Below are 15,214 nucleotides of genomic sequence, written 5' to 3' on the forward strand. Positions count from 1 at the left end.
CCTTCCCTACCCCTCATCTTAACTGTGAAGTGGGTTGGCTTGGTCACGAGTTGAAGACAAGTTTTCCTCACCATTTAATCCTTTTTTGAATAAAAGTTTTGCAGATCCTCAAAATATAAAACAGGAAACAGATTCCTATCAATAAAAGTATTTAAATTCACATTTGTATTTTAGACCATGAATTGTTACATAATGCTCTTGATCCTTATTTATAAACAAACTATCTCAAAATGTAGGAAACCTTCAAAGCACTTCTGAGAGAAAATCACAAGACCAGATGATAGATTTGGCTCTGGGCAGAGGGCTGTGAGGTGACCAGGAGTGTTGAGAGCACAAGGCCAAGACTGGCTGCGAAGGATAATGTTGGCGCCAGGAAAGAGGGAGGCAGCTGTCAGAGTCCACTTTATTGAGTGCTGTAGCATTTACACAGGTCAAAGGAGGGGATGCGCCATGGCTAAACAGACCCCCTCTCGGGTTTCTGCTTGAGCAGGAAGAGGACTGGCTACTCAGGATGGAGCTCCCAGGGCCTCTGAGACAGGATGCAAGCTCCCCCCACTCCAAGGACAGGCCCCCTCCCTCCCACAGAGCTACAGCAACCTGGGCTTGCTGGATGCTCTGTTCCCACTAGGGGAAAAATACCCACCTAAATGCCAGCACAAGGAATGATGAAGGGAAGGAGCCTCAGGATAAGCGGTGTGGGTGCCCTGGGAGCAGAGCTGGTTCCAGAGACTCAGACTGGCCTGCTGAGCTGCACTGGCTGCTCCCAGTACCATGGCCCAACGGCTGCAGGAATGGAGGGCCTGCACCCAGCTCGGCATCTAGCCCACACAGAGGACGCTACAGGCACAGGCTTTAGCGTCTGGCTTTTATTGGTTGCTTGTTTTCTCAAACCCAGCATTTAAAAAAAAAAAAGTCACCTGAGGTGGTAGTTTAGTCACAGGTGGGGATGGGCCAGTGGTCAATCGGGAGGATGGCGCCAAGGCGGTATGATGGGTCCTTCACACGTAGTACCAGGCCAAGAAGCCGGCAACAAGGGCCGCGCCAGCGGCCAGAATGAACTGGAGGCTAGGCTTAGTCAGCACAGCCAGGGCTGTTCGGAAGGGGCAGCTGCTGCCCTCCAGGGCACCTGTGTGGCAGCACCAACGGGACAGGGCATCAGTGGAGAATGCTGATCCGCCCACCCTGGAGGAGAGTTTTGGACAGGCAAGACCTACCTCCATCTTGTTTAGCAGCGTAGTAGGGGCATTTACGCACATCTCCTTTCCCATCGTGCATGGGGAGCCCATCCTCCAGGGTCTCTTTGGCCAACAAGAAGCCAGCCTGGTCCAGTTCATCGAAAATCTGCAGGAGCAGGGGATGAACAGCTTTCAGTGGACTCCAAAGTGCAAACCAGTCAAGGAGTAGCCCGAATCTGCAGCGGGGGCAGCCACACGGACCCAACGCTGCTCCCTGGCACAAGCTCAGAGGTGGGGCCACACCTGTGCTGCTGACTGTGGGAGCTCCTCCCTGGGCACTGACCAGACACACAGCCCACAGCTGGAGCTACCAGGGCAGAAACAATGAGGAGAGAACAAAAGCGCTGCCCCAAAATACCACGTTAACATTGGTCCTTCCCCATTCGCAGTTGCTAGGTATTTTCAGCAAGAATGACGGAGAGGAACGTGGGAGAACTGAGGCCCCAGCAGGGCTGACCCATCCTAAGTGGCCCACGGAGGCTCACTGATGTGGGACTGATCTGATGGGCCTGTGTCGGGGCTGGTGCTTCCTTTCCCCGCCTCGGCCACCCTCCTGGTGCCGAGGGCCAACCTGGACTCCAGGACAGAATCCGCCTCCCCAGGCTTAGCCCCATTTAAAAAAAACTTGTCAGCTGAGTTCTCACCCTGCTTGGTTCTCTCCTTGAACTGATCAAGTGGGGCAGCCCTTGCTAAAAAGGAGGAAATCCACTCAAGACCAGAATCCTGTGGTGAGAGGGAGTGACCTCCCTCTACGTGCTAGGGCCTTGCCCTCCTCGGAACAAAAACACAAAAGCTGTCCATCAAAGCGAAGCCATCATGGGCTCATGCCCTCTGTGGCCTATTTGGTCCTATGATTTTCTCCCCGGAAGGCTGCCCTGTATCGGGCCTAAAGCACTGGTGCCTCTGTTACGGCAGCTCCGTATCAGCCCCCACAGTCAGAGGCCCCCTTCCGCCTGACCTCAGCAGTACCTGCATGTTGTACTCAAAGGCCTTGTTGGCCTCCTCCACGATCTTCTCTTTGGTCTTTAGGTTCAGGTCCAAGGCATTCATCCTGGCCCGGTAGAACTGCTTGAACTGTTGAGCATTGTCCACGTTCTCAAACTTATAGAACTGGGTCCCTTCTCCCGTGCTGGGGAGTTTCAGGGCCCGCTGGGCCACCTTCTTCAGCACCTGGCCCCCTGAAAGGTCCCCCATGTAGCGGGTGTATGCATGGGCCACCAGGAGCTCCGGCTCATTCTGCCCCACATAGTGGATCCGCTCCACATACTTTTGGGCAGCCTGGGAGCACTGCACCTGCTCCTCCCAGTTCTTGCCAAAGAAATACTCCATGTCCTTGGTCAGTGCCTCCTTCCGGTGCAGCTCCGTGGGGAAGTACAAGGGGGCAAAGGCTGGGTGGTCCTTGTTGCGTTCCATCTCCTCCTCCAGGGCTGAATATGTGAAGTAAAGTGCAGTAGTGGCCAGCTGTTGAGGGTGACAGGGGAGACCACGGGGAGGGCTGCAGTTCTGGCAGCTCTTGACCAGCAAACACCCCTCCTGAGCCCAATGCCCTTGCGTCTGAGCAGCCAGAGAGGAAGGCTCCAGTCGCATGCCCCCTCTAATTCCCGCAGGCCCATTTTGATACAGTGGATTATTTCACACACCCAGGCAACTTTTTATGTTTCTTAAAGGAATGACACGGAACGTGGATACTTCTGCTTCACACCATTACTATGTTATTCTATTTAAGCTACCTGAAAACCACAGTCTGCTGTCAAAAGAATGGAGAGCAGGTGGCAAAAGGCCCAGCTTCCACTGAAGAACTGTTCCAAGGGGATGTTCCTGACACGACCGAGGCCCCCAACCTGACCCTATCCATGACCAAGGGCACAAACCTTAAACAGCTCCTTCCTGATGTTGCCTTTCAAGAAGTCCTTGACAAATTGGGTGTTTTCTGCCCGGTCATGTGCTTCCTTGGTCCCTTCCTTCAGGAGCTCGGAGAGGTCAGCCATCCTGTGGAGATGGAGGGTGTGCACACACGCACGTGTGCATGTGTGAATTAGCCCTTCCTAGTTTCAGGGTGTCCCCTCGCTGAGATGGACGCAGGAGCTTCTGAGAAACTCAACCCCAGCCTGGATACAGGGTCTTGCTAGGGAGCACGGAACAGGCAGATGTGAGTCGGCCCCCAGGACTTGGATGACATGTGGAGGACTGTGGCCTACTTCCTAACAGTGTCCATGTCTGAACCACCTGAATGAACAATGCTTTGCCTCTGTGGCCACCTAGTGCCTGATAAAAAGCCCACCTCTAATCCCAGCACAGCGTGTGCTGGCTTCTGCAGGAACAGCGAGCCTTTGGGAATGTGTCTCATGGAATCCACACTGCTGTGATGGACTGACTGTGGATGTCCCGGGGCAGCCTTGCTGCCTTCCTCCCACCTGGGACCCACAGCCTCTTCAGGACTGCATGTGGCTTGGCCCAGGGGCAGGAGGAGAAAGAGACAGAGGCTGAGGAAGTTGGAGCCAGTACCTGGGCTTGTACCGCTTAACAAAATTATACAGGATGGAGCTGTGCTGATAGGTGCCACAGACAGCAACCAGCGAGGGAAACAAAGAACCCATGACCCTGAAGACGGGAGGCGCCGCGCAGTAGCCCGTGCGGTCCACACGGTCCATCCACCAAAGAGATAAAAACGCGGCCCCATACGGCCCACCCTCTGCTGGCTTCTTTAGGAGATCGGCTCCTATCACCTACATGCTGAGAATCATTTCTTACTAGCAATTATTTCAAGATATAAAAAAGCACTTTGTCAATGACAGGGCTACGATAAGATAAGAACAATGAAGAACAGGCTCTGGGAATACATGAAGTGTCTCTACCCAGTAAGAAAAACCCCTGGAGTCAGAGCTGCTCCCACATCCTAAGGGGTGGAAAAGACTGGAAAAGGTGCCAGTTTTGCCTGATTACCCTTTTTCACCACAAAAGAAACAAGGATCAGGGAAACCATCAAATTCTATTCCTCAGCACTCCTAGCAGTGCCTGTCCTGCTTCCTCGGGAACAAATGGGGAGAAAGCTGAGTAGCCTAGGGTGCTGTATGCCACTTCTCTCTGCAATCCCAATCAGGGATCCCGAGGGAAACAGCAGCGACACTCCCCACACCCTGGTGCCTCCCACATACAAGGCCCCGGGCACATGACTCAACACAGCCAGCCACCACCACTCACCTGGTGTGGTTTTCTTTTTCTGAGGCCCCAAAGCTCTTTTTCTCCGACTCATCCACCCCCTCTGAGGTCTCCAGTTCCACTGACATGGTTGCCGAGTGAGATTCTTGCTGCTCTCACTCTTCTGGTCCTGTAGAGACACAAGGAGCTGGTGATGTGGCGCCCACAGCATCACTTCCCCCAGACACCTGCTGGTTCTGCTCTCCTCTGAGCCAACATAACGGAGGAGTCACCCACGCGCCTCAGGAGTGTTTTCTTTAAAAATAAAACTCTGCCATTACTGGGACCATTATCCGGATATGGACAAAATTTGAATATGGACAGGAGATGAGGTAATAGCGTCAAATTGATACTGAACTTGCTTTTTTTTTTTTTATAATTGTACTGTGAATATATAAGAGACTGTCTTTGTTTTAGGAAATATATCCTGAAGTATTCAAAATTAAAGGCCACACTTCTGCAAGTTAACTGTAAAATGGTTCAGAAAGTGTGCGTGCGTGCACATACCTGTTAGGGAGAGGGAGGGAGGGAATGCTCAAGTCAAAGCAAATGAAACAAAACACTGGCAGTGAATTTGGATAAAAGGTACACAAGAGTTACTTGTATCATTCTTGCAGCTTTTCTGTATGTTTGAAATTAAATCAAAATCAGAAGTTAACCTAAAACACAAAATAACAAGTAACATCATAGATAAAGCTTAAAACCAAAAGCAGTGGTGCAGCCAGCGGAGCGGCTCTGAGTTGGGCAGCAACCCGTCCCAGCTGTCACAGGCAGGACGGCCTTGTGCACAGAGCTGCGGGGCAGGGCAGGGCAGTTAACTGGAACAGTGAGCCAGGCCATTTGAAGACGCTAAGAAGAGCAGCTGGAAAGGCACTCGACGAGCTGTATCAGGTATTCAGAGTCACCAAGCAAGTGGACTGTCCCCAGCCTGCTCCAGACTTTGAGGGGCTGAAGGAAGAAAGACAAGCCAGCGCTCTCCCTTTGCTGCTGAACCTTCCGAACCTTCCTAAACCAGGGAAATACGGTCCCACAAGACAAGCTAACCCTCCACCCCTGGAGGCCTCTGCTCTGGAGCACAAAGGAGCAGCCCATCTGGGAAACTTTCCAGATGAACAGCAGCACAGTTCACCAGTTACTAGTGTAACTCACGAAACCAGAACTACCCAATCAAGCCAAGGAAAGAAGAGGTCTTTATTTTCCTACCTCAACCAGTATCTATTTACTGAGCATTTTCTACATGCTCTACCCAGAAACAGGTGTCAAGGGGGGACAAAAAAAGTGTAAGTAATGGTCCTTTGAAGGTTTAAAGAAGAAAATAAAAATTAAAAAATTAAAAAAAAATAAATAAATAAAAATAATAATAAAAATAAAAATCACTCTAACTCACTCCACAGATACACTCACCGTTAACATTAGTACGTATCCTGAGTTTTCTCCAGACATGTAATTACATCTTATCTTTTGGGATATTATAATACATGGTTTGCTCAGCATGCTCTTTCTGAACCTTTATATTTAGCATTTATACAGTGGGATTGACAGGATTAAGTGAGAACAGGGAAGATAAGGCTTTTAGCACAGTGCCTACCACATGGTAAGCACTCACTAAATAGTAGATATGATTGCCTTTGTATTTTGACTGAGGCTTAACTGCTGTTGTCCTAGAATGCTTAGAAAATAAATAGCAGAAAGTGAAATAAGCCAGACAAAGACATGCAGGGTATCATTTGTTTGTGGAATCTAAAAAAAGAGGCTTAAGTCATAAAAACAGAGGGTAGAATGGTAGTTGCCAGGGGATAAGGGTGGGAGCAATAGGGAGATGTTGGTAAAAGGGTACAAATTTTCAGTTGTAAGACGAATAAGACCTGAGGATCTGTGAACAGCATGGTGACTAGAGTTAATAATACTTTACTGCATAACTGAAATTTGCTAAGAAATGTAGCTTTTAAGCGTTGTCACAGAAAAATATTTGAGGTGATAGATGTTCATTCAATTATGAGAATCCATAATTATAAATCACATTGTATACTTTAAATATATTATAATTTAATTTTTTAAATAAAATTTTTCATGTTTATTTAATTTTGAGAGAGAGAAAGAGAGCGTGATCTGGGGAAGGGCAGAGAGAGGGAGACAGAATCTGAAGCAGGCTCCAGGCTCTGAGCTGTCAGCACAGAGCAGGATGCTGGGCTCAAACTCACAAACTGTGAAATTATGACCTGACCAAAGATGGATGTTTAACTGACAGAGCCACCCAGTCACCCTCAACAAAAAATTTTTTTAATGCTTATTTATTTTTGGGAGAGAGAGGAAGAGAGACAGAATGCCAGCAGGGGAGGGGCAGAGAGAGAGGGGGACACAAATCCAAAGCAGGCTCCAGGCTCTGAAGCTGTCAGCACAGAGCCTGACACAGGGCTTGAACCCACAAACCACAAGATCATGACCTGAGCCGAAGTCGGATGCTTAACCAACTGAGCCACCCAGGCACCACGAAATATATTATAATTTTACTTGTCAACTATACCTCAATAAAGCTGGAAAAAGAAAAACAGAATATATAGAAAATGGGACCTTCTCTTGACTCCCAAATCACATATACTTTCATCTCTAATAATGCTGATGAACGCTATGGTTCATTAACGTTAAGTCCAGGATGTGAAAGTAGGTGGTCATCACATGGAGAGAAGGCTATTCAGAAAGGCTTCCTGGAGAAGGGGTGGGGGGGTGCTTACCCAGGTCCCTCAACACCATACAGGATTTAGGGTGGAGGAGAGGAAGGGCCTCTGGATCAAGGAACAATGTAAACAAAGTAAAATGGGACAGACCATAGAGATGGCATAAGGGTGCCCAGCTATGCATCCTGTGTCCTTTTACCAAGGGGCCAAGGCAGACTTTGTCGGCTGCAGAATAAGCCTCACACCAGCTTGTCCATGCTGACCTCCTTTTACAGACTTAAGAAAGAACATCTGGGCTCTATGCCCATGAGGACCCTCAGAGCCAAGATTTATCTCAGGCCAGTCGGCCCTCAGGCTGCTAAGAGAAGGTGCTGGATGGGCCACCCAGTAGAGGGAAGAGGGGAGAGTAAAAGGTCCCAGAGCCTCTAGACAGGTGGCAGGCCCACATGGCCATGCTGAAGGTACCCCAGGTACCTTAGGACTGCACCTCCCATGCTGCCTGCAGGTGAAACTGAAAGTAGGCAAACACAAGAACAAGTGTGCAATCGGGCTGCCCTAGGTTTACCAGCGGCAGTAACTTAGGTAAACTTTCTGCACCTAATTATCATGCTGCACAACAGTCATTATATATGTTATTCAATCTGATCATTAATTGTTTTGTTTGATAATAACTGCACACTCTGGGAGGGTGTAGTCTTGCTCGACCAACAGGACCTTTTGCTTCTCTTACAAATATGAAAGGGGGAGGGAAAGCAGGCTGCCACAGATGCCTCCTCATCAGCACTTTGTGCCAGTCTTCAGGCACACCTTCCTCTCACCTTCTTCAACCTCAGTCCTGCCCTAGAGCCCCTAATCTCCTCCTCTCAACTCAAGGGAGGTCCAACTCTGGCCCCAGGGGCAGGGCCACAGGTGTCTGTTTCATTGCTGGAGCTCCAGAGCCCGGGAAATAACAAGTTCTCAACAAACACTTGTTAAATTAAAAATCCAAAGGTGGGGGAAGGGGGGGGGGTGCCTGGCTGGCTCAGGCGGAAGAGTATGCAACTCTTCATCTCGGGATCGTAAGTTCAAGCCCCATGCTGGGTGTACAGATTACTTACATAAATAAAAACTTTAAAAAAATCCGAAGGAAAGAAAGCAGGCAGGCAATGATCTCATGCATCCTGCCAACAATGTGGCACCTGTGGACAACAAAAAGTACTCTGCTGTTGACTACTTCAATAGTTTTCTAAACTCAAAACATGATTTAACAATTTGGTTTTTGAAGGAAAGATAGGTACTGGCCTACTTCACTCAGAAGGAAGAATACAGATGGGGCGCCTGGGTGGCTCAGTCAGTTAAGCATCCAACTGTGGCTCAGGCCACGATCTCATGGTTTGTGAGTTCGAGCCCCGCGTCAGGCTCTGTGCTGACAGCTTGGAGCCTGCTTCGGATTCTGTGTCTCCCTCTCTGCCCCTCCCCTGCTTGTGCTCTCTCAAAAATAAATAAATATATTTTAAAAAAGGAAGAGGGGCGCCTGAGTGGCTCAGTTGGTTAAGCGTCCGACTTCGGCTCAGGTCACGATCTCGCGGTATGTGAGTTCAAGCCCCGCGTCGGGCTCTGTGCTGACTGCTCAAAGCCTGGAGCCTGTTTCAGATTCTGTGTGTCTCCCTCTCTCTCTGACCCTCCCCCATTCATGCTCTGTCTCTCTCTGTCTCAAAAATAAATAAATGTTAAAAAAAAAAATTAAAAAAAAAAAAAAAAAAGGAATACGGAGTCCTTAATGTGGACTCAAAGCACCATCTGCACAGATGGGAAGAATGCTCTGAGAAAGGCTCAATTAGCACATTCAACCCATACGAGCAGGGTCCAGGTAGGGCGGCCTGTGTCCATCATGTGGCCTGGTCACTGTTCCTCAAGGGGGTGGCTGGGTAGTACAGCATTCAGAAGCCACCTTGCAATGTCAGAAAAAGAATTCACTTCTGAAAAGCTACGTGTCCAAATTTGGTCTGACTGGCCCTCTATGCCTGAATCCTTTTTTCTTTGCAGGATCCCCTGGAATCCCTAGAAAATCAGAGGTCAAATCATAAATGTAGAACCTTTCTAGACTTCAACCTCTCATTTTCGAGAAGCTGCCTCACTCCACCAGGAAAAACAACAACAGAAAACATCCCAAAAGATTAACAGTAATCTGTACCAAAATGATAAGTAGCCATAATATGACGTTAGAAAAAAGTCACACAGCCTAATAATACAGGGTTGGACTGCTCAAACAACAGCAAACAATAGAATCCTGGCACAGCTGGGACAAGTTGATAGGCTGCAACCACTATGGAAAAGTCTACATAAACTTGTTTTAAATAAAGGACTCAAAACGCTGACTACAACCATGCACAAAAGTATGTAAGTAAAAAGAGAAAAAGTACTGAAGTATACTGACAGTAACAGGAAAGCTATTTAAGAGTATAAAACACACAATAAATTATATTAAAGAAAAAAGAAAAAAATATAGCTCAACGTACCAGTTCCAATCAAGCTATCAATCAATCAATAAAAACAAAAGAGTATAAAACTTGTTATTTGACTTTTTGGCAAACTGGCTACTTCTTTTATATAAAGTGGCCAAATTCTCTTGAAAAGGGGGAAGAAAGGCAGGGGAGAGAGGAAGAGGGGAAGGGAGAGGGAAGGAGAGAGAGAGACAGAGACAGACAGAGAGAGAGAAAGAGAGAGGAAATGGACCAAGCAAACCAGCTAAGGTAAGATCCTGCACTACACGAGTCCACAGGAAGTCACCTGGGCCATTACTTTGCTCTTACAAATTTCAGAAAGGTCCACCTGCCCTCTGTGTTTTAATTCCAGAAAACTGTGACCCTCTGTTTATAAAATCTACCTCCATACCTCCGTAACTCCTGTACTACCTATTCACCTGACTGATAAAGGTTTTCACTCCCATATCAGGTCTGATAGAAGCAGCAACAATGTTCCTATCACCAATGTTCCTTCCAGCAAAGATCGTTCCTGTGGACCTGCCCAGGAGTTCCAGAACACTCAGTTCAAAGCCTTTGCTCCTGGTAATTTGCAGGCTCAAGGCACTAGGGCTTTTGAAAGAACTCATGTGTTCAAAGATGTTAAATCCTCCTCCATGGACACACATCCTGCAAACCTCAGGAAGTCAGTAAGTTCAGTGCAATGATACCAGACAGACTACATTATCACTCATTCCCCATTTGGTGATTCAAAAAGGCACAAAAAAGACCTAACCTATAACAATTCTTTTTCATTTTGATTCTTCTTTGCCATGGAAAGCCAAGGAAGAAGGGAGCAGACTGCTGAGCTCAGCCAGCACTAAAGAGCAAGGTGGGGGAAGGGGTAAGAAAACGCACTGCAACCAGCTCCCTGGAATTAGAACAATTCTCCCACCTGACTCTGGAATTGACAGTGACCAGCTACCAGCTACAGATGCCCACAACATGAGCTAGTGTTGTTATTCCCATGCACAGAGAAGGAAACAGCCACAGGGAAAAGGAAAGCGGCTGCTCAGACACCTGTATGGCTCTGCCACAGTTCCCACCCCTCCCCACTAAACAGCTGTGGTTGGGCACCAGGAGTCCCTGCCTGCTTACCAGAAGGCTATTCCCAGCTCAGTTTACTCCTGTATAGAACTAGCATCACATTAATAAGAGATTATTCTTTGGCTTTCACAAGTGCTGTCATCTTGTTTCCCCAGGTAAACCAGAAGCTTCCTACAAGACAGATCATCAAGACTCCCGTAGGCTCAGTTTCTCAGAGTCCAATGCCACGTTCCAAATCACTTAGAACCCACCCTGGGGAGTCTCCAACCTGAACTACAACTGTTATAGATGCAGAAACAGAATGCCTACTGAGAAAGCTAACTTAAATGGGTGTGGGACAAGAAAATATTGGTTAAATTCTAAAATACCAGGGGCATGGAGTGCCTGGGTGGCTCAGTCAGTTGGGCGTCCGACTTCAGCTCAAGTCATGATCTCACAGCTCGTGAGTTCCAGCCTCGCGTCAGGCTCTGTGCTGATAGCTCAGAGCCTGGAGCCTGCTTCAGATTCTGTGCCTCCCTCTCTCTCTGCCCCAACCCACTCTCATTCTGTCTCTCTCTCTCTCAAAAATAAAAATAAACATTAAAAAAACTTTTTTTAAATACCAGGGGCACCTGGCTGGCTCAGTTGGAAGAGGATGCAACTCCTGACTTTAGGGCTCTGAGTTTCAGCTCCATGTTGGGTTTAGAGATTACTTTAAAAAAACTAAATAGATAAAATACCAAATACAGTAAAAATTTTAATTAGGAAAAAAATTTTTAATTGGGTATTATGCCTCTAACTGGTATGAAATTTAGTTTTATCTTTCTTCAGATTGCCCTCCTTCTTTCCCTTCCTCTCTCTCTTAGGGTCTGGATTTTCTAACTAAGGATTTGTTTGTATTTCCCATGCCTCAGGCTGGCCAAGACCATTCTCACCCCTTAGGGCCCAGTGAGATTAGCTTCTGCGTTTATCTGGCTGTGTTATGTTTTCTCTGCTGCTCCCCTCCCTACAGGTCTCCCCTGTAGTCCCTGCCCTCACCTGCTGTCTCCACATCAGAACTGGGCACTGGCTCCCTGCCCCACTCCAACCCCTCCAAACAGGCCCATTTCCACATCCATCCTCCCCTTGCCCAGGGAGGCTGCTCCTCACCCATGTGCCTCTAAGGGCAGGCACTACATTGGACTCTGGTTACTTTTCTTAGCCAGCATTGGAAGAGGACTCTAGTTTCTTTTGTCCAAAGGTCTACCTCTGGTCATTGGTGCAGCTTCTTTTCTGCAGCCCATGGTTTTCTGTGTGTGTGTGTGTGTGTGTGTGTGTGTGTGTGTGTTGTGTCTTCCACTCTTTGGTTTCAATAAATACCTTTCAATTATATACATCTTCGTCTATGATCCCACCTCACCCACTTACATATTTTGACATTTAGGAGGGTCACAGTTCAAAAATAATGTACTACCTCTTACAGAAACCATGTACATTGTGTGCCCCATAAATGATTCTAGATAAACACAGAATACAAGAATCCCAGACTCTCTTTCCTGGATTAGAAGATCTGTTCCTTCTTTATATGCTCTAAAGGCTTTTCACCTTTGAGAGAATACCTGTTTTTTTTTTAATTTTTCTTTTTAATGTTTATTTATTTTTGAAGGAGGGAGGGAGAGGGGGAGGGAGAGAGAGGGAGAGAGAGAGAGAGAGAGAGAGAGAGAGAGAGAGAGAGAGAGAGAATAAGTGGGGGAGGGGCAGAGAGAGAGAGAGGGAGACATAGAATCTGAAGCAGGCTCCAGGCTCTGAGCTGTTGGCACAGAGCCCAATGCGGGGCTCGAACCCATGAGCTAGGAGATCATGATCTGAGCCGAAGTCAGACACTTAACCAAACGAGCCACCCAGGCACCCTAGTCACCCAGGCACCTGGAGAATACCTGTTTCCATTTAACAATACCATAATCAGGGGCGCCTGGGTGGCTCAGTCAGTTAAGCCTCGGACTTCAATTGAGGCTATGATCTCATGGTTCGTGAGTTTGAGCCCCATGCTGGGCTCTGTGCTAACAGCTCAGAACCTGGAGCCTGCTTCGGATTCTGTGTTTCCCTCTCTCTGCCTGCCCCTGCCATTCCTGCGCACCCCCCCCCACCCCGCCCATCCTGCTCACGCTCTGTCTCTCTCAAAAGTAAATAAACATTTAAAAATTTTGAAAAACAACACCATAATCAGGCCAAGTTAATTCTTTTTTTTCTTTTTTTTTTTTTTTTTTTTTGAGAGAGGGAGAGGGGGAGGGGCAAAGAGCGAGGGAGAGAGAATCCCAAGCAGGCTCCGTGTTGTCAGTGTGGAGCCCTATGAGAGGCTCAATCCTACAAACTGTAAGATCAATGACCAGAGCCGAAATCAAGAGTGGGACGCTTAACCGACTGAGCCACCCAGGCTCCCGAGGCCAAGTCAATTCTTAATGGCTCCACATAGTCCCATCAGGCCTCAGGAGACATACATCAACTGGTTGTTTACCCAAAAGTTCTTTTCGGGGGGGAAAAAATTCTTTTCTGGATACGTGCTACGTAAATAGAGTAAATTCTAACATCCTACTTACAAACCCTATATGTGATCTGGGAACAAAGAACCGCAGAGCTACTATGCAGGGCAGAAACCGGGCGCAGGAAGGCATAAATCTCTTCAGAGCCTCCAAATCTAGCTCTACATTTTTCACCTGCAGGAATGAATACCTGCCCAGTGTCCCATACCACAAGACTATTTGGAGGATCAAGTAAGATAATGACCATGAAACCACTTCCTAACAAGTGTTACAAAAGGAACTGAGAAGGGACTCAGAACTGTTTACCAGCTGGTCTGCGTGGAGACACTCCCAGTGAGCTTTTCAAACCTCATCAGGACACCAGGAAACTCTCAACAGGGGGAAGAAGCCCTGTTCCTGGATGTGGTGTGGAGAATTTGTTTTCCTTAATACTGTTTGAAATCCAGCCCCTCACCAAGCACCAGTTTTGCAGGCCACTCAGGAAATGGACAGGCAGAGAAGTGCCATCTGCCTCAGGTCAACAGCCACTTAACTGACTCTGCTTTGCTCCCAGACCTCAGGGAGGCTAGAATGCAAGTGGGGCCTCCCCAAAACTCTGAGGAAACCAGGTTGTCTAGGTCAACAGCTTCTGAGTTTATACAATACATGGCCTGAGGTCTCCTCTGAACCCCGGCGCTGCCACTGCTCAGGAAATCTTACACACAACCTTCATCCTTTTCACTTTAATCACTGGGTGAATTCAATCCCACAGTTCACTGACTGGATGACTATTAACCTCTTGATAAAGAGCAGTTTCAGACAAAGAATCCTGGAAAAGTAGAGACTCTAGGGACACAAAATTCTTGCATCAGATTTATTAAACACCCATTTTTTGCACATCTGGACAATAAGCAACCAGAATGCAATACAACTACTAATTAGTCCAAGAGTACCGGCCTCTTAGTAACCCCAACAACTGACATCGCTCAGAAGTCCAAGACTGCTCTGGCAGGCTTTCTTTTTACCGAGGACAGGGGTGTGCTCATCTGTAGCATGTCCAAATACAAGAGAGCAAGCATTCAAAGCAGACACCAGGAAGGACACCTGAAGCACTGAAAAGAGCTCAGAGTACGGGCCAGGAGTCTACTGTTGATGCTGCCAAAGTCCTGGTAAAGAGACTCCCTACTACAAATGAAACAAATTAAGACTTGCCCTGTTCTGAGTGTCTCCTCACCTCATATGAGACACCAGATCTCAGGGATGAGAGGAAGAAGACCCTTTCCCATGAGAGGCATCTGGGGTGGGATCAGAAGCCCTGACTGAATTCTGAAATGGGTAGGACCACATTTTGTAAGAATAAAGCCCAGGCATCAGACATCCCACAAGGGCTGGTGTTAACAGAGGAAATGTTGACATGACCATGGGTCACCCCTAGGTACTATCAAGTGAAAATGATTCTAACTTTGGAACAATCTTGAAAGCATGTGTCCTGTGACTTAAGTAGAGTCATCATATTCCCTTTCACTCAGGTGCAACAGTTGTCACATGTGGCTTCAGCTTCTCTCGTGGATGAGGACTGTGAACAGCATTTGGGGGTGGAGGCAGAGAGTGGCTCAACAGGGTGCATTCTGCTGGATCCCCCTTTTGGAGAACCTAGAAGTGCTACTAGCTTCCAGATGTGTCCCTCTCTACAAACAGACTCAACAGAACCTCAAAAGCACCCCTTGAGTGCTTCAAAACCTCAAAAAGCACAGAAGGTCCTTGAGTTCACCCTGGGAGGGTGATACAGACAAAGCACCAGACTGAAGTCTAACACACCTGGGCACACCAGGCTAAGTCACTTCCAAGCAGGGTCCAATTGACCATGAAGGAATGAAGAGTGAGAGATTTAAGTGATATGTCCAACGTCATTTAGAAAGTTAATAGTGGAGTTGGGACCAAGCCGGAGTCCTTCTGAATGCAAGGTCATTCGTCCTATGTCCCAGCTAACATGCATGTGAAATCAGTATGATGTCACCACAGACTACTAACAAATGGAAAATGAGGCTGTACTATACTGCATTTATGTGTGCAGTGGAGGG

General features: G+C 47.6%; 1 protein-coding gene across 2 annotated transcripts in view; it reads right to left on the reverse strand.

Annotated features, from left to right (window-relative positions):
- Positions 1-391: 391 nt before the first annotated feature.
- The window catches only part of HMOX2 (heme oxygenase 2), a 30,007-nt gene continuing 15,184 nt past the window's right edge, over positions 392-15,214 (reverse strand). For both annotated transcript variants that reach the window (XM_042922799.1, XM_042922800.1), the window contains exons 2-6: positions 4,437-4,563; positions 3,107-3,224; positions 2,205-2,696; positions 1,215-1,341; positions 392-1,126 (exon numbers count right to left, since the gene is read on the reverse strand). In XM_042922799.1, coding sequence (XP_042778733.1) covers positions 999-1,126; positions 1,215-1,341; positions 2,205-2,696; positions 3,107-3,224; positions 4,437-4,522 — 951 coding nt within the window. In that variant the 5' untranslated portion in view covers positions 4,523-4,563 and the 3' untranslated portion in view covers positions 392-998. The remainder of the gene's footprint in view (positions 1,127-1,214; positions 1,342-2,204; positions 2,697-3,106; positions 3,225-4,436; positions 4,564-15,214) is intronic.

This window comes from Panthera leo, chromosome E3 (genome assembly GCF_018350215.1).
Source record: "Panthera leo isolate Ple1 chromosome E3, P.leo_Ple1_pat1.1, whole genome shotgun sequence".
NCBI lineage: Eukaryota > Metazoa > Chordata > Mammalia > Carnivora > Felidae > Panthera > Panthera leo.